The 22,867-nt window shown below is 35.1% G+C and overlaps 1 protein-coding gene across 1 annotated transcript in view; it reads right to left on the reverse strand.

Moving 5' to 3' along the window:
* Positions 1 to 20,679, reverse strand: part of LOC134841781 (SCO-spondin-like) — a 65,585-nt gene extending 44,906 nt beyond the window's left edge. The window contains exons 1-10 of the mRNA XM_063857819.1: positions 20,610 to 20,679; positions 19,674 to 19,888; positions 16,952 to 17,167; positions 16,338 to 16,514; positions 12,468 to 12,593; positions 9,357 to 9,528; positions 8,141 to 8,390; positions 3,812 to 3,950; positions 3,309 to 3,508; positions 2,569 to 2,695 (exon numbers count right to left, since the gene is read on the reverse strand). Of these exons, the coding sequence (XP_063713889.1) occupies positions 2,569 to 2,695; positions 3,309 to 3,508; positions 3,812 to 3,950; positions 8,141 to 8,390; positions 9,357 to 9,528; positions 12,468 to 12,593; positions 16,338 to 16,514; positions 16,952 to 17,167; positions 19,674 to 19,888; positions 20,610 to 20,679 (1,692 nt within the window). The remainder of the gene's footprint in view (positions 1 to 2,568; positions 2,696 to 3,308; positions 3,509 to 3,811; positions 3,951 to 8,140; positions 8,391 to 9,356; positions 9,529 to 12,467; positions 12,594 to 16,337; positions 16,515 to 16,951; positions 17,168 to 19,673; positions 19,889 to 20,609) is intronic.
* Between the last annotated feature and the right edge of the window lie 2,188 nt (positions 20,680 to 22,867).

Here is a 22,867-nt window from a genome sequence, read left to right on the forward strand (position 1 = left end):
ATACTTACTATCGAACAGGAATACTTGCCCTCAAAACTACACAAAATAAGTTGCATTTTTTTTAAATCAATAATTTCCTTTAAACATAGACTTGGTAAAATTACAAATTACAGCACTTTTAAAAATAAAATAGCCCAAAGGAAAATAAGGAGAAAACCACGAATCCGGAAGCATTTTCAACTAGTTTCTTTTCGAGAAATTGATCAAAAAAATAATAGGTATCTGAAGTAAACTCCCACTATTTACTATCTAAAAGATGGTAGTTTTATTTAAGCTTTCAGAAAACTGAGTATGCCAGCCTTTGATCTTCAAATTTACTATTGTTACTAATTTCACCACTCTATGAGATAAATTTTTTTACCCGGTTGCAACTCCCTTGCTAATCGCAGGGGTAATCATACATGAATTCTTTGAAAAAAGACCAAGGTTGAAATTTTTGGTGCTAACTGCACATCACATGGGATCATCGGATATTTCAGCAATTAATTCCCGTATGAGATTGTTCTGTATGAGTTTTCCTAAAATTGTCAAATCAAAAACAGTCAGTGCAATCACTAACATTTTAGATGGTCAGATTTAGAGCCCAATTAAAGCAAAGTTAATAAAAAAAAATTAAGGAAAAGATGCTTCTCGATTGGGATTGTAAATTTGCTAAATCTTAATCCAAATTGCTAAAACATTTTAAAAACACTAGGATCCCTATTGAACAAAATGTTTACTAAAACATTTTGTTTTTCTTTTGAAAAAAGTATTATTCATGCAGAAGGTGTTTTTTTTTACTAAGCCAATTTTCAACTGTCAAGAAAAGCTTAACTGACAAAATTGTTTATAATATCTGAAAGACATTACTGTCTGGAGCACAAATCTAAAATTACATTTTACCTGTGTTCGTTTTTCACAAAATTATACCAGTTTGAATTTGAGACTACTTTGCCAACTACAATTTGAGTAGGGTTAGGAATATGTTTTGTTCTATTAAAGCATAAGCGGCTAGTTAAATCCATCCAAATTGAACATTGGCACACAGTTTGGATGCACCACGCGCAGAGAAGTAGAATACTCAATGTGGTACTCTTAAATAGTTTGTGGGGTTAAATTTAAGAAATAAAAACTTTGAACTTGATTTTTTTGAATTTTTTTTCCAACTCAATTTTTTTGAACAAAAAAGCTTGTTTTCGACAATCAAGGACAGTCGAAACATTGAAATCTTTCCCTGGTATAGAGGCAGTCTTGTGTTAATCAAGTTATTTTTCTTTCTGTTTCGGTCAACTCGCTTTTATACTTGTCCTTATCAGATTACGTCACTTTACTACTTGATTTTACTTGCGTGGTCGAAACAATTTTCGAAAAAATCAACTGTATTTTTTGTCACAAACCCTAAGACAATTTTAAAACATAAAATTGTTCAAAGCTTTGCATTAATTACAGCAGTACTATTCAAGGCTACGGCAGCCAAACAGGTAGTATCTATAGTCTCAGGGTAGTGCTCTTGTTCCAACAATCAAAGAAAGTGACGAAAAGTTTGTACTCTGGGTGTTTTTTCTCCATACAAATTTCGTTTTTTTTAAATAGCTTTTTCTTACCGATTTTTTTCTATCATTCGAAAGTACTACCGTACTGAACTCAATTTTGGGGAAAAACATTTCACCAGTGATCATTTTTTGCAAAGTTAAGGGGGTGTAAAAATTGCCAATATGAGAAAATTAACGCGCGATATATTTCGTGCTATTAACGAGTGAGCCGAAATTTAGTTCGTGTTAGAAATTATTCCAAAAGCATGCTATTTGATATATTTAATAATTTGCTATATGCAAATTCTATCACTATGTACTTTACATAACGTGTGGTGGCATTATTTAAAAAAAAACATGAAAAAACTAGAAATATCAAAAAACTTTTTTTTTGAAAGTTTCATCAACTATTTTATGTTATATAACTCCATAGAAATCAAGACGTAGTCGGAAAATTCAGGACTTTGCCCTGATACGAGCTGAGAAATCACTATTTAGTTTTATCACAGAAATCATTATTTAATTTTTTCATTCTTTCCACTGAAAGAAGTCCAATGTGCTTTTCAGAAAACATAAAAGTTTTGGAAGGGAAAAATATATAATCGGGCAGCATATGATTGCCATAATATTGTGTTTTTATAGTTAAAACTGTGTAATCAATGTGTATAAAATGCTTTTTTCTCTTTGACTCAGTATTTACTTTTGTATGAAATAATTTAGAAAAGTAACGGATTTCTGCGGAAACTATTTGTTATCCAAGAAAAAACTTTGTTGCCTTAAAAGTTTATGAGATTAAATTTAGCTGCTGCCGGCCTTCACAACTATTTAAATGATTGGCATGGATAATACTCCATATAACACTTTTCATACGATTAAAGTAAAAATCAGTTAACTTCGGACAACTAAGTGGATTTTGATTGCTTTTAAGCCCTATCATTCGCACATTCAGATACTTTTAACCGTTTACCCCCTCCCCCCTTTGCAAAAAAGGAAATTAGGTAAAGAGATCCATACATTCTGTCTCAAGAATGGTCCTCGATTGGGTTTGATTGTTTACCAGGTCTTGGTAGAACTGTGAAATGTAGATGCCGATTATTGATCGTTTGTCGTAGAACACTCGCACCCCGGCCGCATACACAGCATTGTAGCTTGTGGTCAGTCGAAGCACTTGGATCCCGTCCACACTGTAACATACGCATAAGCTCACAATACATTGCCAAACATAATTTATTGCAAAACATTGTTCCTCGTTAAAACCACAATTTATGGCCATAATTTATGGTCATAATTTTTTCATAATAAGTCACAAATTTTTGCAGAACATTTTTTCATAATAAGTCACAAATTTTTGCAGAACATTTTTTCATAATAAGTCACAAATTTTTGCAGAACATTTTTTCATAATAAGTCACAATTTATTGCAAAGCATTTTTTCACAGTAGAACTCTTTTTTGTATAACATTTTTTCTGGATGTTCTTGGCCACAAACCTAGTTTTCACATACTAAATTTCCATAGACGGCCTTTGGAACAAAATTATCACTAAAATGGTAAACGAGTCTCATATGAAGCGTGTTACTCATTTTAACACTTCACTTTCTAGTTGTCTTTCGTTTCAGGGAACTTTTGATATTGATCAATGTTCTGCGAAATGTTTTTCCGTTGGTTTTTGTCATTGCATAACCTATTACTTACTATTAATGACATGAGAAGTCTTATCTCAAAACTTGGGCAATGTAACACAATATTCAAATGTAATATTTTTCGAGGCAACTGAATATTAAGAAAAGGAACGCACGTTCGAATAGTTTCCGATGGACTCATTGTCTCTCCGTTCACGATCAAATCATCCCCGTCCATTTCGATCTTGTGGCTTTTGCCTTGGAACACGCCCGCCACATACATTACTATCGCCTTCACACATCCGTAGGGCACAGTCTCATCCGCACACCTGGTCTTCAGAATCATCTTCAAATCCTTATCTTCCGCTTCGTATGTCTGACAAAGAAATAAACAGATAAACAAACATCGAGAACAATGCGAAAAAAAACAAAACGAGCGAGGAAAAACTCCTGAAAATTTATTTAAATAGACAGATAGGTGAATAAGTGTCCGAATAGATTTCCGATTTTGAGATGTAATTAAGAAAAAAATGTTATAACACAAACTATTCCCATCGCTCTAGTGCTAATGTTCCCAAATTTGAATTCTCAACTCTTCAAGTTTTTGTCACCATATTATTACATGGAATCCAAATACTAAAATGGTGAAACAAAACTTGAAGAGCTCATTTAGACATACCTGTACAAGTACGTAGTCGCATGTTCCTGGGTACTGGATCGTGAGTCCGTCGAATGTCTTCAGGTGTCCGTGACCTCTAACCTCGCAGAGGGAGTCGCAAATGTAGTTGGTGCAATCCCAGAAGCCACCCTTGCATGTACTAAAGATTTTAAAAAAAGATTTTTCTTTGCTAATAGCTGCTGCTAAGTGTGAAGTAAGGAGCAGATTTAAGAATAAATCTAAGAGGTCAGATCTCCTGGTCATTCAAAAAGCCGCTTTTAGTGCTACTTTTTGACATCCATTTTTGATTGAGCAACCCTCAAGTTTTATAAAGGCGCGAACACATACTAATTTTGAGAGAAAACAATTTTATGATCGAAACCTTCCAAAAATTCTACCAAAATGAATAGCAAGGTCGATTTTTTTTTCTTCAAGTCACTTTTGTTTACCAAAAAAAGAGCGATAAAAATTTATACCATATCAGTATCTTAATTTGCTCAATATCAAAATCAATAAAAATCGAATAACCATAAATATTTTGTAGATATAGTTGTAAATGTTTGATCATATACATTGAAAGGCAGCCAAAACAGTCAGGGCACCCTTTTACAAGCAGTCATCAGACTTAATCTTTTTGCTGTGAAAGTCACTCAGCAAAGAATTCTGAAAGAAAAATGTTCATATTCAACGGATGAAATGAGTTTTTCTTGTTTCAGTAGCCTGTAGTTTTCTCAGCAATTTTTTTTTGAAAAAATTGCTGAGTTTTTGACATAGATTCAATTACTTTAGTGAATCATTGTTTAATTTTTGTTCTTTGAAAAGGTAAGGATATTGCTTGCCTCTCAGACTATTCTCACTGAAACTATACAAAGTTTTTTTTTTAAAAAAATTGTGCACTTAATTTTGAATGATAAAATTGTAAGCCTGGCTAATTTCAACTTGAAACATCTTAGAAAACTTCATAAAAATATACAAAAACTCCTTGTGAAACTTTTTTGAGGTGGCATCCAATCCCATTAGTTTTTCAATGAATAATTTCAAGACTATAATTCAAACGCTTTTTGCCTTTAGCGTAGATATTTGAACAAATTTCGATTTAATAACCAAATAATGCCATTAAAGCAAGAATTGAATAGCTTTGATCCGGTAAATTACTTAAACATTTTAAAATATTCATGTTATCAGAAATATTGTGGCAAATCAAATTTCAAGCTCGTTCCACCCATTTATCATATCTAATTTTAGAAAAAAAACGATGAAAAAGTGAGAATACCCTAGTCGATAGCCAATGACCAAAGAACAAAAGAAAAAAGTCTGAGAAAGAAAAACAAAACAGAAACTTTCCTTGTCCTCGCATTTAATTTAATTTTTTGATATTTTTTTCGTTGTTTTTTCTTAACAAGCCTTACTTTATTGGGTTTGCTTCATTGATACAATTTAATTGGACTGATTGAACTTAAATTCAAAATAAGCAAAAAACCAAGAAAACGAAAAAAAAATGAAATAAAAAACAGCAAAATGAAATAAAAAGATCTCAGCCAGCGGGCTGGATGTATGCATGAGACGCAAACATATGCTTACTTCATACATGATTTGCTAGTTGGATCTTCATGACCATTTTGAGTAAATGTTTGCTTGAGTATTTAATTAAGAAAAAGTATCATACACTTTCTAGCTAGTTTTGATATTTTCGCAAATTCGCATAGTCTTGATGTCTGATTTTATTTGTAAGATTTTTAAAAAATTATTTCTTATTTTCATTTCTATCAAGCCCGCAAGTTTTGAGAAATTGGTAGCCTCGTTTCAAAAAATCTGGAAAAAATACAAATAATTTTGAAAACCGCTAGTGCTGTCACAGCTAGCGGGCTGTATGTCTGTATGGGTCGCTAATAGATGCATCCTTTGTGCATGGCTTGCTATTTTAGTATTTTCACGAATCATATGACTCCTGGTTCCAGCTAGCAGTTTGATCTGCGATCTTGAAAATTTATTTTTGTCATGAATTATAATTATCATGCAAGATCTTGCAAGACAAGAATCTTGCAAGATCTTGACAAGATATACATACCTCTTGTCAAGATTCTTGGAAGATCTTGCAAGATAACCATTTGCTATCAACTAGGGTAACAATTAATCAGCGCCCAGAAAATTTTGTTTGTTGGTAGTCATCAAAAGTTATGTCACATTTCATTCAAAGACCAGGCACATCGAACCAAAAATTTTATTAGTTGACATCAGTTTGAAAAAAAATATTTAGTTTCCAAAAAATGTCAGTGTAAAAAAATGACGTAATTAATTACAAAAAATTTGACGAAAACTTTTTGATTTGCGTCCCGGGTGGAGCTCACATTGAAAATTCGCAATAAAAAAAGAAAAAAAACTGCGATCGCCATCGATGAATTATCGATGTTCATTGCCACAATAGCAAATTTTTTATCGATAATTTATTGCTAATTTAGCTAACTTTCAGCGTTGAAACAACAAAAAAAGTTTATCAAAATGAGCAAAAACAGTGATCTACCGGGGTTCGATCTCACAACCATCAGTTGTGTAGACATGTATGCTACCTTTGCGCTGGATAAAATCAAGTTGAAGGGCTTATCAACTAAAACTCTTATTTGAAAGCTACTAGATTGAGTTAAAATTTCTGAGATTTTAGCAATAATTTTCTACGGAATCGTTACTGAAATCGCTCTGATTAATCTCAGGTTTAGCTATGCAAAATATTTGGAATTCTAAATGAATCAGTGCTGGAAAATAGCGGTCACTGGTGTTCTACGGAAAAAGCGATAATTAACGGTGGGACTTCAATCCGGGGTGTTTTGTATTTTCAGTCATATTTTAGCAATCAGAATAAAAATTTTCAACACAAAACACAACCTATTGAAGGTATCGACTCCCTGGGCTCAGCAGTAAAACTTTGTTAAAAAAAATTTTTTGTGTTTGAAAATTGTCAATTTGGGAAGGCTCTTGACTACATCTGAGCCCTATAAAAATTTAAATTTTATGATGCGAAAACTTAACGGGAATTATTCATTCGTGGCAAATTATCCCTATAAATTTGTTCCAAATTAAATTGATGGAAGCTAATCGGTGTTATTAGTTTTGTGTTACTCAAATTTCCACACTTGAGAATTTAAATTGCCCAAAAATTAAAGTTTTTAAGATTATTTTGACCAGAAAGACTAATATCAAGGGGCAGTCTGAGCCGGAAACATTAATTTTAAGGGCAGTCAAAACATTCAGAGTATTGCACTGATATACGAGCAGTTTAATTTGATGTTAATAAGTCTGTTTTATATCAAATACTTTTTTTGGTTATAATTTTGTAGTTTCAGAAATTAGATACAAAACAGGGAGCATGAGATTAGCAATTGATTGATAATTTTAGAGATTTTTTGAAATGTAAAGTACGATATATTTATTTTTGGTCCAATTTTTGAAAAAAAAACGACGGTAAAATTGTGTTCGGGGTGTTTTTTTTTCTCCCGACAAAATTCGACTTCTTAACTGGACATTTTTGGCGGAAAATTTTTAATATCAGCTGAGTTATTTAGGACTTAACCCGTCTTTAATATCGTTCCAATTTGAATTGGGGCATCCTATTTGGTCTATTCAAAGCTTTGCTATAAGTGAGCTATATCAAAAAAACTCCATGTAAAATGAGGTACCATAAATAATCATCAGAATGGGTCGAATGATATATCAGGTTAAAGCCTTTTCAGTACTTGAACTATTGAAAATATTTGAACTATTTTTATAAGTTTTCAAAAAATACATCCATTGTTAAGAAAATTGGTTTGAATTTTTGTTGAGATTTAGTCTAATTTCGAGCGACTAGCTCGACCTAGTAACATTCGTTACATCGAAATTTGCTTTTTTTGTATGAAAAAATTCAATTTCACTATAGAGAAAACTAGTTTGAATGGTTCCTTTGGCAATTATTTAGCAAAAAATTGTGATATAAAGAAAATTTCAAAAATTATTGTGCGAAATTCACATGTTTTTTTTTCTTCATTTTTTTTTCGTTTCTTTAACCGTTTTATTAAAACAAATGTTGTCAACCATACTAATTCACTAATTTTGTACGCGATTGTACAGTTCTCGAATCACATCACTCACTAAAAACGACACTAATTTCAATAGTTAATCCCATTGTTTCCGAATCTCAGCAACTTGTTAGTTTTTATAGCCAAGCAATGCATGAAAATCGCTGCAGTGTCTTTACAGGAACGCACATTTTCTATGTACTTCCTCTTGTGGTAATTCTCACGAGAGCTACTCATATCTGAAAGGGCGTGATTTTTTTTGTACAAAAAAACTTGTGAAGGTTTCTAAGAGCGAACTCACCAGTCGTTGCAGTCCACTTGAATTGTGTCGTTAGTCTTGTAGGTCTCCTTGTCATAAGAACACGTGCACTCCTCCCTCTCTACACACAACTGGTCCTCGTTCAGGAAGGTCCCCTCAGGACAGAAACAGCCTGGGTTGCACTCTGTAGTACACATGTCTGTCTGCTGGTGGGTGTGGATGGTACGACACGTGGCCACACACGAAGAGCCACAGTCGCTGTAGACCATGTTGCCAGGACACTGTTTCTTACCTACAAAACAGCCCTTTTTTTTAAAAAAAAAACTGCCAATTTTCAGCATATCCACTGCTTGAAAATTTTGGCTGCAATAGTAGATTAGTAGTACCCGTGAAAATTCTAATTGAAAAAAAAAACGGTATTGAATCGCGAAAAAGTTTTTCTCAGCAAAAACTAAGTCTGCAGTGAGGAGAAGTTAGAGAAACGAACTATTCTTGTTAAGGTTGTAGATCTACAATCTTAACAAGAATAGTTCGTTTCTCTAACTTCTCCTCACTGCAGCTTTAGTTTTTGCTGAGAAAAACTTTTTCGCGATTCAATACCGTTTTTTTTTTCAATTAGAATTTTCACGGGGTACTACTAATCTACTATTGCAGCCGCAATTGTCAAGACAGTGGATATGTTGAAAATTGGCAGTTTTCGATAGATCCTCTGCGCAAGTAGTAGACACCACAATAAGTGTGGTGCTGCATTTCTGAAACCCGCGAAAATTCATTTTTAAAAAAATTCGTTTTAGAACCGATCACGCAGCGAAATTCTCGCAGGCGAAGTTTAAATTCGATCTTCAACGTTCCAGTTGAATTAATGATGAACAATCGCAGATTGTAGCGATTATTATACATTTTTTAGGAAAGCTCTATCTGAAGTTTCGAAAGGCAGGTAATATCCTTTAAAAAAGCAAAATAATTTGGTTTTAAAGCGACCACGAAAAAAAAAGAGTAATCGCTTCACATGTCAACATCGACTTATCAAATCAATCAGTTTTATAAACTTATTAAAAATCAGTTCACTTAATTTACCCACCCTAAATTTAATTTTTTAAATTCAACGTGTTTTGTTTTGATTTAAATGACGTTTAACATATTGTGAGGATAACTTTTATGGATTATGGAAAAAAAAATTTCTAATTAATTTGGAAAACCTTGAACTCATAACTCAAAAACAAGACAGTTCAAATCTCCTCTGAAAATAATTCATTACCGCAGAATTCGTCCGATCTCCACGTTCCGATGGGGTAACCCATATCGCCACAGGCCAGGGCGAATGTCTGGAAGGTGTTGCAGACTGCTTGTTCCGGGTCCCTATCCTGCACGTGGGCCAGACAGAACTCGTACAGACAGTTAGCTATTGTCTGATCAGCACAGTACGAACTCTACAAGACACAAAAAATATAATAGAAATTTTGAATAATTGCTTCGAATTTTTTGTATTCATGTCCAATTTCCAATACAGAGCATAAATAAGACCTTGATAAAACTTGCAAATACCAACAAGGATAGCCATTACTAGCCAGATAGAACAAGAATGTTCTGACCATAGTCTTTAGAAAAGTGCAGCTAGTTTTACTTGCTTAAAATTAAGTTTTTGAGGTTTTAAATTAGACATAATTTAGCTGTTGTAAACCTGCCCCGCATCCAGTTTCAAGCGTTAATATTGATTATAATATGATTTTAGTACCAGTCATTCAAAACTTGGGAAAAATGATTCTAAACAATTAATTATCGATTCTAATCGCTCTTTTTGAAATCAAATAAAATCAATTATAATCCATTATAACCGATTATAACCGATTGTTTTCATCCAGTTTTCTAACACAATTTTTTGTAGAAAAATCCATTATAATCGATTATAATTCTTTTATAGTACCTTTTGTTCGCCCATTTTGTCTTCGACCTTGCTCATGAATTGCTTATATTTTATGCTTTTTGTAGACGTTGGCTTAACAGTTTTCGAATCAATTCAAATTTATAACATTTTTTTTTTTCATTTCTTCTTGATTATAAATGTTTCATGGTTATAACGTTTCAAATTTATTACGTTTTTTTCTTCATTTCTTCTTGATTATAAAATTTTCATGGTTTTTTCTTGATTATAAATATCAACACACTACTTTACTTTCATGATTTAAATAGAAGAGTTATATTTCACCTACCGCGGGATTCTTTCAACTAATATAAAGGGATCTCTATGAAGTTTTGTTTCGTGGTAAAATTTTGAGTTCAGATTAACCAAAGAGTGACAAGACATCTTTTTTTAGAGAATTTTGAAAGAAAAAAGTTTTATAGTCTATTATTAAAGATTATAATAGATTATAAGAGATTATAAGATATGATAAGAGATGATAAGAGATTATAAGAAGTTTGGCAATTACAATTAGTTATAATTTTGATGAAAGTACAATCATAATAAAAATATTATCGATTATTTTTGATGCTCGCTTGCTTTAATCGCTCGAATTAAGAGGAAACATCAAAATTTTTATACCAATTTTTCTGAAAACAAGAAGAAATATTGTGAATTGAATCGCTTTTATATGATATATCACACAATCCAGTCTATTGATTATTTAGGCTACCTGATTTTGCGTGGAAAACAAAAAAAAATAACACTAAAACACACCTGAATACAAAGCTCTTCCCCATTTTCAATGGTTGGAATAACAAGGATATCCCATTGTTTTGTAAGTAGCCCAGAATGTTTTGAACAAATCTTTAAAAAATTACAGAACAAAAAATTATTTCAAGCTAGTGTAGTTTCTTCTGTGCAGTGTGATAAAAAATCTGACGTGAAACTATAATTTAGGCATATTCGACAATCACATAATTATAGACAATTTGAAAAAAAAACTATTTGCAGAAAAATGACTACAAAAACAAAAAAAAATCCAAAGCAATTTTAAAAAAAAATTTTTGCCGAAAATTTTTGAATTATCTTGAAATTTTTTGAAGTTTTTCTTGCAGTAGTTCAATTCATGACTAAAAGGGCTTCAATTTGGTATATCACTCAAACCATTCCAATTACTATGTGGTACCTGATTTTGCGTGAAAAACATAAGGAAACATTCAAATGGTATGAAAAAAAATGTTATCAGAAAGTATTGCAAAAAACTGTTGAAAATAGAGCTGCATAAAAATTTGATTAGAATCGACCGCGCGGATGTGGATATACCGACTTATCAAATTTTAGTTATAAAAAATTATAAGAGAGATAATGAATTGTTTTCGAGTCATTCTGTAGCTTTTCTACAGACGTTGAAGTTAGACGGGTTGACAATTTTAAGGAAAACATCAAAGATTACGAAGGCTTAAGAAATTGGTAACAAATTTTTGAATTATGTGCACCCATATTTGTGCAAAAAGCGACAAAATGTGCGAACGTTCAGCTTTTGCAGAAGATTTAGCTGAGACCAAATCGAATCCAGTTAATTATTTCATTTTCCAAAAATTTCATTTTGAGTTGAAAAATATCATTTTGTGCACTACCAGCCGCGTTTTTTCAAAAAAAGTTTTTCTTCTACAAGCGTTTGCTAGAAGTGTTATTGGTGATATATTACAATAGGTGGTAATTTTATTTATAGTCCATGTATTAAAGTTGAAAACTATAATGCATAACATAGTCATTTCATTTTCAATCATTTGTACATGCTGCTAAGATAGTTTTTGTAATTACAGTACTCTGCGAGATGAAATGTTATTCAAAACTCAAATTTAGCACTTCTTTCGCCAAAAAATTGGCTTTTGAAATAAATTATAAATACTGCGAAGTATAACAAAAAGCCATTCGGCTATTTAACTTTAAATTACCACCTTTTGTACTATATCACCGTGTTATTTTGAATGAACTAAAAATATCTGATTTAGATGAAAAAAACAAGGGTGAGCCGTAATATAAAATAAAGTTATGTAGTTCGTAGAAGAATTAAATTTGGAATTCAGTCTAACAGTTTCAAGTTTTGCGAATGTAAAATATGAAAAAATTGAAAAATTTAGAAGAATTTATCTCGACACTATTTTTGTATAAAAATTTTTTGATTTTTTAAAGAATCGGACTTACGGCTTAATTGGTTTTTCTGGTAATAACACGTTTGCTTTCTATGAGTTTGTCATAACTGGGCGCAAAACAATATCAAACCTACACCATAAGGATCAGAACAACAACAAAAACTGTTTTCAAGTTATGAGGAACACAATAATTTTGCATCATTTTTGTTTAATATTTGAAGAGCACCAGATTGAGCAGACACTTGAGGGTATCTAGCCTATCGAAAGAATTCATCGCTAATCAAATGAATAAGTTAAGAACATTTCTAACCGAGTTGGCGCAGTCGTTGAATGGACATCCGGTGATCTGGACACAGATCTCAAGTGCATCACTCCTCACTTGGTCGCTCACTTCCAGACAGGGGTGGTCATCTGGCTGCATCGGCTCACAAGAGGGCTACAAAAACACTATTCAGTTCACTTGGACTGCTTTTAATTATCATGCTATTTTTTGCATGCTTGTGAAAATAAAAAGTCAAAGATTAATAGAAAAACTTAACTATCATATTCAAAACTTTTCCAAATTTCGAAGTTCGGAAACGAATTTTAAAGTATATTTCTTCCAACTGATATTACAGATACAGAAGAAAACGCCCGCAGCTTTTCACGTTGGTCAACAATAGTGATACAGATTGACGACAAGCAGTATCATAACCAGAGGCCGGATGAGGGTGGTGTCGGAGCACCCCCTCGTCTCCTCTAAGAGAAGATGTATTCCCTGATAAAAAAGGTACCCTATTTGATATCCTTTTACGTCATTCGTTTGAACCAACCAAAATTTTTGAATTAGTATTGGTGGCAATACATGGTAATTTTAAGCGGAAACGCTCTTCACAAATTGAATTATTGCAATTTTTGATCAAAACATTCCAAAAAACCCAAACAGGGGTTTTTGGGCTGCTTTCTCATTACTCTGACTGCGGCTTAATTGAAAAAAAAACGGCTCAACTGAGAAAAAAAAAATCAAAAACATTTCAACAATTTTTCTTTGATTTTTGTGCTAAAGTTCCCATCTTCTTGATTATTTCGAATAATCTCTTAAATTTTGTTGTCAGTAAAGGAGATTTGAAATAGTATGAATAAAACTATTAAGAGCTTAAATCAAGTAGAATTGTTTAGAATCAAATATTGAGTTCCGTCTATCCCCCTGATGACAAAATTTCAAAAATTAGCAGCAAAATGTACACGAAAAAATACAGCCGAGAAAGCGGTTGTAGACTTTCAGCCGAAATTGTAAAAGTTTAAAGAATTGAAAAAAAAAACATAAGAGGGCTGAAGTGGAGACTGTGTAAAATATACCTATATTATGTTATTACGTAACTAATTAACTCATTTCAAGGTCATCGCTGCAGTTAGCGTAACACTCACGTATCGCCAGTGGAAACGGTGTTTGTATGAGTTCAAGTTGGCTCTCATAAGTTTCGATAATAACCTACGTAGCCGGAAGCGGAATGGCGCAGTCACAAACGGAGTCGAGCTACTGCGGCTTAGACCTATTCTGGCACAGTCCTTCTCAGGAACTCTGGAAAGACTGGGCACAAAAGTTTCAACTGGTCGTAATACCGAAAAAAGAGATAGACATAGAAGATCCATTGGCAGAAAATGTGTAACTAGAAAACGCATACCCAGCGCTAGAGGAGCCAATAGGAACGGAAGATGAACCGGCGCGAAATGAGAAAGAAGGTCGTAAAACTACACCAATGCGAGCGTGGAGAGACGAGGAGAACCGTCGGACAGAAAAGGAGAAGGGTTTTTTGAAAGGAACATCCGTGGTGAAGCGGACAAAAAGTTGAGATCAAAATTGTTCTTGTCCCATGGAACAGTTTTTTGGGACACTAAAAGATCTGACGCAGGGGTGCCACTTTGGCAAAAAAGAAAAATCAATTGAACGAGATGTGTTCAAATTTAATATGATGAACGACGATATTCAAAAACAGTTATTGAAACGCTCACATCTGCAGGTTTTCTTTTTCTGTAGTAGTGAGCCAGAGAGGTGAGTTGCTATACGAACGAGTTAGCCGAGAGCTACTAAAAACGCCTAGGAATATCTTCAACCAAAGACGGCAGAACTCTACAAACTGCACACAAACCAGCTCTGTTAAAAAATATCTAGTAAAAGATTTTAAAAAGCCAACGAGGGGATAAATGTCATAACTGCGGAAACTGGCTGAAATCGAACCCCCAAGAGACCAGTCCAGCGAGAAATACTGTTTGTGATAACTGTAGTGGCCGAGAACACTTTGCAAAACACTATAAGACAGCAGGAATAAGTCAAGTCAAGGGATTACATCAACTTCCCCAATTCGAGACTAATTTGATACGCATATTCGGGGAAGGTCACAAAAAAGAAGAACTCGAAGTGTTCGCGATCCGGACGGTGTAGAAAAGTGCAAAAAAAAGAAAACCGGAGGTTAATAGATATCAGAATGGGCAAAAACAAAAAAAATACAGATTTGCAGATAGGTTGCACAAGCGTAGTTTCATTCATTGAACAGCGGAAACTGCATTGAGCCTAAAAATCGGACAGAACTGTATATTACCGAGGGCAGTTGAATTGATACATTCGAGAACTCCTGCTGCTTTTGGGTTTTGGGTGAGGCAAAAAAGGCGTCATAGAAAAAAAACGAAAAGATTTGAAACGAGAGTGTCCAAGATGTTCAATACTCACCAGAGCAACGTTAGTACTAAAAAATATTTTGAGAGAATTCCAGATTTTATTCCAAACACAAGGTGCACTAAAAAACTACGAAGCCAGGGCGCAATTCGACAAGCCGTAACGTCCGCTATAAGTTAAGAGTGAGCAGGTTCCGATCCAATTTTTACGAAAGGTTGAACTGAATCTCAAAAGTTTACTGAGAGGCGGGCATATAGAGAAGTTGTGAAAATGTACAGAAGCTTGCTTCATTTTACCAACGGTTGTGAACGCAAAACGCGATGGGTCGGTAAATCTAGCACTCAACTAAAAGCTCCTTAATAAACAGATATACTGGAATCGTTATCAGATACCGAACAGGAACGAAGTAGTCGCGCTAGCAATTGGTGGTAATACCACCGATCCAAAATTTTTCTCAAATAAAGACTTGAAATATGCCTACTCAGAAAAGCCATTAGGTGATGCTACAAACCCACATAGTAATTTTAGTATTGTGGGGGTAATATCACACAGACATATCACTTTAAGACAGAGTCTTACGGCTAAGGTGATATGCCTAATGATTTCCAGCGGTTGACGGATTTCATGATAGGATATCTGTCAGGGGCGCAAATTTTTTTGGATGATAATTTCATCGCGACACGGGGTTCGGATGAAAAACCGTGGCAGGAGGTAGAAAACGTGTTAGGCTTACTTGACAAAAACAATGCCACCAAAAAGTGGAGGAAGTTCAACTTCTCCGTGAAACAAATCGAATGGTTGGGGTTTCAGCTCTTTAACGAAAGACAAACCCATCATAAAAATGAAACAACGGGAAAATATTACAGATGTTAGATCACTGATTGGATCAATTCACCAATTCATTAGGTTGATCTCCAAATTAGCTGCTCTCAAAGAACCATTTAAGGACGTAATCAAATAACATTCACGATTCGATTGGAGGGATATACATAATCAGGCGCTCGCAAACACGAGGCCTAAATGAAATACAGCATAATTGAAATGGATTTGTGAGCTGTCCTGTGGGCAGTTATTCATTATCAAAATTATTTGTTTGTTCTTAAGTATTTGACTGAACTTTCGAAAATCTTAACCGGGATATCGATTCGACATAATTTTACCTCAAACTGCTCGAACCCAAAAAATCATTGAGGCCAAACAAGCTGGTTTACCGGCGTTAGCTTATTGCGCACAACTTCGACGCTTTAGAAAGAAGTTATTGATGCCTTTAGCATATTTAGAGGTCAAGATGAGTTCAGGTACAAAAGGAAGGAGTTTGACCTCAGAATCAATTGAAACAATTTGGCCACATCCGGAAAAATTTGCTGATCTTACAATTTTGCCTTTCAAAAGAAAAAAAACATCTGCATCAGGACAGAAGCTGTAGCTTTCATACCTATAAACAGTGACATTCCAACTGAATTCTTAATTACTGAGAAACACAAAAGTAAGCAATATTAAAATTAATGAAAAAAAGCTTCGCTTAACCGATAGCTCCGTATCGGCCCAGCTGTTTCCGAAGTCGCCCTCGTAGGGGGTGGCTATTCCAAAGGGGTTGTGGAAGTCGTCGGTGTGGTCGTTGTTGAAGTTCCCACACAACCCATTCACACGTCCGAACAAATCAGGGCGCTCGAAGATGTCGACTGTGATGAAGAAAATGTCCTCCTGAAGTCAAAATTTGAATTTAATCATTTTTTAAAACGTCAAACTTCTGACGTAGCTCAAAGTGAATAAATGAACACCCGTAAAATTGAACCATAGGAGCACCCGTGAAAATGAACCATGATAAAGTATTTGAAAACAGAATGTTTCTTGTAAAGTTACAATTTTTTTTATTTTGAAGCGAGTGAATTGGATATTGATCTCAAAAATGTTTAAGTATAAATTAATATTAGCTGAGGTTTGATAAAACTCTAGAACAAAAAATTTCAAACTTAATCTTACTAAGTCTTAAACAAATTCTTCCAAAACTTTAAAATGAATCAGAAATTGATGAATTGATTCAGAAGTTGAAAATTAAGTAAAAATGAGAAGTATCAATATGATTCCAAAAACCTAGCAAACGAATAGAAGATTTTAGAGAAGTATAGGACGTCACTTACCAAGCTCCACTTGACGCTGATGGCGAACCGTTTCAAGGTCAAGTACATGAAAGACCCCCTTTTGGTGATGGTGTCAGATGAGCCCATGAGGAATTCTGTTCTGAAGTAGTCGGACGAGAAGTCGTATCGGATAATCCCTGTTGGTTCCACGATCTCAAAGATGTATCCCTGTGCTCGGATCGTAGTGTGGCTGCCAGGCAACTGAATGACCAGCATCTGAAACAAATAATTATATGATTTAAACCAAGCCTACGATGCTTTTTTTGGCTGTTTTCCAGCCCCGTCCTTTTCTTCAGAAAGTCAGTGTGAACAACTTTTCAGCGTAAACAATCAACAGTTTTTGAATACTAGTTTTTTGTAAGTTTACAAGGGGGTGGGAAACTGAAAAACACAATGCAGCAGGCTTTCTTACTGCTCTTCAAGTTCCAAATAGACCCACATTTTAATATTTGTCTGGGCTGAGAACAGCAGGTTTATCCTTGACAGTAAACTTCACGGGCCATAGTTAACCGAGAAGTAGCTATACGCAAAAATGACGTCTGCCAAGTCACTTATCAGTATTAAAAAATAGCCGCAACAGAGTCTTGAACCACCAACCTGTGGATTATTAGAACTAATAATTCACCACGTCAAAATCAACCGCTCCTATGAGACCGCATTTTTTTAAAGCAAGTCAGACTTATTCGTTCACTAATAATTTCGAATAAAAATTTCGTAAAATAATTTTCGACCAATCAACTTTGCTTAAGCTGTCCAAAACCGACTATGTAAACTTTGCCGTCGAGACTAAGAGATTACGTTTTTCTCTGACTTGTATTGGGACCAACCAGTAAGGGGAAGACCAATTTCCAATATCCTTTTTGAAAGTATTTTTGATAGGTGTAAGATTTCCTGTATCGAACTTTGCCGCGCCCCTTTTGCCTTTGTCCTGGCTGTTTTATCCGACTTTAGTTTCAACTCGCAAGATGTTTGGTGGTAATTAAATTCACGATACCGAATATTTATCCAAATACAAAGCCTATAGCATGGCTGCAATATAGTGTATCCATTATCGAGATTGATGAGTCTGCGAGTAATCTAACTATTTGCTTCTCACAATTAAAATCGACGGACCTGCCGGTTTAAGCTCTCAATTTTTTCTGTCTCTTAGGGGATCTCCGGTGCCCTCCAGTTTATTATCTTTGTTTAAATTTAGTTTTAGTGAAGTCACGTCATTCCTTATTAGTCATGGCACCCGCTTAAATCGCTCGTCGCATATGTTTTGTGAATGCGTCGCTCCCCCTTTCAACTTTGCCAAGTTTTCATCAACCTCTTCCCGCTAATTAGATAACCGGTATGCGGTAGCTGTCGCAATTCGGCCACGCAAACAAAAGATCTTAATCATCATATTCTAACCTCCGTGAACACTAACCCCCGAGTTCACCTCAACCTTCAAACCACGCTGCGTTGACTCAAGGTCTTCAAGGTCTTCAAATTGATTATCCTGTTAACGCCCCGACCTCCCGATGGTAGGTAGAGACCCTTTTCATGGGCAGCTAATTCAATCCAAGCATTTAAAATTTCTATTTATATTCTTTTCCAATCCCGATCTTCTAGCTATCAGGCGAACATAGTTTGTCTATTAGGGGACAATAGTAGCCAAAAATTCGCCCCCGGAAAGCTCAGTGAAATTCCCGCCAATCATATTCTTCAAGGGACTGACATTCCATGCCGCACTCCTATTACTGCTTGTTTCCTCTGGGACTTACTTTCTTTAGCCTAGTTGATTTTGCATTATTAGATCACTGGCCTCGTTAAGCTTCCTCCAAGTTATTAGTAAGATGACCGGCTCCTACTTTTGGCGTTTGAGCTAGCGAATGCACCTCTTTCCGGCATTTATCCCGGGATGTTCTATGCATTTTGGGGTCATAATGCCCAGATGTGAACCTAAAAGTCACCCAGGGGTCACCCGAGGTCATTTTCCAGTTTCAGGGTCAAATCCCGCGGGGGTCTTACCTACCAAGTTTCATCCATATCCAATTAATACTTCGCGACTTATCCCATTCTAAAGGGCCATTCTCGCTTTTTCTTTAATGCCGCTATAAAGTCAGTATGCCCTCACGCAAAATTTTGCTTGAATTGCCTATTTCCGGTCTAGGAGATGTTTTTCCAGACGCTAATATCTTCCGATTCTAAAATGATTCAAATTATAGCTCATGATTAATCTTGCCACAAACTATCATTCATCTAACTTCCAACTTGCTACGTTCACTGGGGCCGAAAAATGACTTGCAGAAGTTATGGATGGGTTTGTTTACCTAGGGCATAAACAGGAAATAGGGGTCCAGGGGGTCTGGGGTTCTCAGCTTAGGCTTCCCTCAACTAAATCTATAACATACCAAACTTTGGTCCTATTCCAACTGCTAATTGCCGAGTTTTGATAGGGCTATTTACACTTCCGGAACCGTTATCACCTGGGCCAGAGTGGTGCGAGGGGTTCGGAGTTTTGCATCGGGTAAAATCATCTTTAGTACTGCCACTCTGAGTTTGCATGCATACTGCATGCGAACCCCAATGTAATACTTTCCACGACCAGTTCTTTGTTGGCCGATTGTTTAAAAAGATCACTCATCAATCCTGCAGAGTGAGAATATCAGTTAGTTTTGGACAGTTTTCAGGAATTTTCCTGGATGAAAAATGTTGACCATCCGGTTCTGCGACCTCATTTTAAAACAAAACACACCCTATCTTGGCACAGCTGCTGTGAGTCGAGCATGCAAGCGTAGGAATTGTCCAAGGATATCTTGAACTGGTTGTTGACTCTGTCTTCTGACATGATGTAGGCACAGTCCCCTTTGAAGTTGTAGTGTACCCCGTCAAAGGTCCTATAGTGGACGTTGGTGAACGAGATACAAGTGGCTATGGTACGCTCGTGGTTTGGTTCTACAAACTCCGTACCTGGAAAATCACACATATTATCGGCAAACTTATAAGAAGAAACAGAAAAAATGTTTGATTAAATTACAAGGAACAACTAGATATAATAACGAGAGTGCCCTCCTTGCAGAGAAAATAGCACAAAAAAAGAATGCCATATATTTTTTTGAATCAAAAATTTTAGATTTTTGTAAACTTGTATAAAATGGAATTTCCTCTTTATAATATTTTTTAAGCTTCAATTGGATTTTCAGCTTTTAGCAACTTGGCTACGAGAATTTTTAGGTAAATATCAAAACTGGTATAATTTCAAAAAAATCTTAGTCACGCAGGGAGTGTCTCTTTCTTCTTGATTGACGTTTTCTAGCTTAAATTGTTATGATTGCTGACTGGCCGTTTCTCTCGATGACTTTTTGAAATAGGCGTCAGCAATCATTGCTGAAAGAACTTTGGTCTGAACAGTTAATTTCAACTCATTTTGATTGGAAAGTTTTTTTCAACTGCTGTCAAATATTCTGTTATTCAACAAACTTGATTCCTTTCTAGCAACGTGGGTTCTAGATTGTTTCAAGACCTTGTTCGAAGCCAATTTCCACTGGAGGGGAAAAATATTTTCATTGGAGTGGAAAACAGAGTGTGGAAAACTACTTGAAGGTGATTTCGAAAAACTAAGTGTATTTTAAGCAGCAATGCAGAATAGTCAATTAGAAAGGGTTTTCAAACTATTTGATTTTCTACTTACCCATGAGTGAAGATAGAATTTGATTGAACTCTGCGGGGCTTTCGACGGGAGTACGGAGAGGAGGGTGCATTGTCAGTGTGCAGTTGGTCGAGGAGGGGGTTGTGTGCGGACGTACAGGAGGTCCCAATGTAGGTGATGACGCTGGCGGAAGTGGTGCCCATATACTGAAAGTTTGATCAAAAATTAGAAGCACGATTCGAACATGCTTGAAAAAATTCAATTGTTCATGATAGCATAGGGTCAACTATTGATGATATGATCAAACTTTTAAGTATTAATTGAGTACTAACTTTGTTTAAGTATTAATTACATTTCAAAAATTGCTTCAAGTAAAAAACTTCGCTCAGTTTAAATCACTCACCCGTTAAAACATAGTATGAATATAAGTGTGCATAGGGGGGAAGGAGAGACCCGAAGGCGCTCGGCGACAGAGCCGACACGCATCTCAAACCAAAAAGCTCAACAAAATCCTTGATTTGATGCTTTTTGAATAATTTGGTTCAAAATTTGTTCTCAGGAAAACTTGATTTCAAAATTTTTTTTTAATCAACGGGTCCAAATTCTAGTCTGCCGATCAGAAGGAACAAAAAACCGAGAATAAACACCAATTTTATAAACAAAAGTTTTCATTTCTTTTAAATCGAGCAAACAATAGCTCTATGGGAAGCCTATGATTTATGCTAGGCGAACAGGTTTTCAAGTTGAAAGGCTCGCTGGGATATTAACATCTTGTGCTATTTTCTCTCGAGATGGGAAAAAATTGAATGGTAAGTCTAAAGCTTACAATGGATTCACGCATTGGCGCCAACCTGATGACAAAACAAAAGAAACGATGATATGCAATTTTTGTGAAGATGCATGTTGCCACGTAGACAATTTTTTTGAAAGAGTCTCCAAACTTCAACAAGATCATTGAAGAAAAATATTTAAGCAGCCAGGAGCTTAACCCAGAGTTTAACTTTTTGGATTTACATAAACTGCGACTTACTCACAAGCGCTCACCTTGAAACTTGCAGCCTACGAACAATTTTGCACCCACTACTAGAAACGGAAATCATCAAATAAGCCTCTCGGTCCAGGTTTGCGATTTATATCTCGACCGCTGCGGGTCGAATACATGTTAGGGTTCGGCCAAAAGTCCTTTGTCGAGAGAGCCCTACAGTCGAACTCAAAGTCGCAACAAAAAGTCGAGTCGGTCGAAACAAAGTCAAACATAAATTCGAAACATATATTCGAACGCAAAGCAGAAACATGAAGTCTAACACTAAGTCGAGACATATAAGTGAAACACGAAATCGAAATAAAAATCGGGGTGATCGTAGCTTAGAGTCGTACACAAAGTCGAAAACACAGTTTAATTCAAAGTCGAAACATCAAGTCGAATCAGTAGACACATACGAAGTCGAACACAAAAATCTTACCACGAGTTTGATTTTTTTTGCAGTTCTTTTGCTGAAAAGCGAATTGCAAATAGACCAGCATCTATATATGTTTAATGCACTTAGATAGACCAGAATATTTGCTGATCAAAGTGATGACAGGCATGAGAAGGCCTACGCCTGGTCCCAACGTCAATTATACGTCGGCATTTTTTTGAGGCAATGAAAAAATTGCAACCAAAAAAGATCCTAGAAAACAGCTAGCACTTCCTTTGAAACTGATTTTTTTTAAAAATTTATTGTTGAAATGTTGGTCGATTTTTTGCTCAGAGATCTAAAACATTAAAACAAAAACTTAACACAAACATTGGTAGTATTTCCATTCACAGACCGTTTTGTAATTCTAAAAAGTCTAAAAAATGCTGTGACCTCAATGGTCTTTAGCATCCCATGTTTCTGACCTTTTCAACCCTAACTTGTTGTACGACCATGAAGTGCGAAACAAACTAATTTTCAAGTTTCTTTTCCATTTAACATTATGTCTCTCAAAAGTTCGCTGTGATTTAGGTGAATAAGTGAAATACCACTTTGAACTTATTTTAGCCCTTACTTTTAGTCAGTTGTGTTAAGAAAAGATGAAAGAAGTGTTAAAAAAAGGACACTCCGTTCCTTAAGAAATTTAGCAAATTATGAGCAGACATGGTTTTTTCCACAACAAAAATTTTTAAAAAAGAAAACTTTTTGGATACCTTAAGCGTTTGCTAGTAGAAAAGTTCAAAAATAGTAGGAACTTATTTTCGCACACGCTGGTTAAAAAAATAGAATAGCAACATTTGAAATAGACCTGCCAAAATATTTGAAAAAAATAGTTGGTTTCAA

This window comes from Symsagittifera roscoffensis, chromosome 3, assembly GCF_963678635.1.
Source record: "Symsagittifera roscoffensis chromosome 3, txSymRosc1.1, whole genome shotgun sequence".
NCBI classification, from domain to species: domain Eukaryota; kingdom Metazoa; phylum Xenacoelomorpha; order Acoela; family Convolutidae; genus Symsagittifera; species Symsagittifera roscoffensis.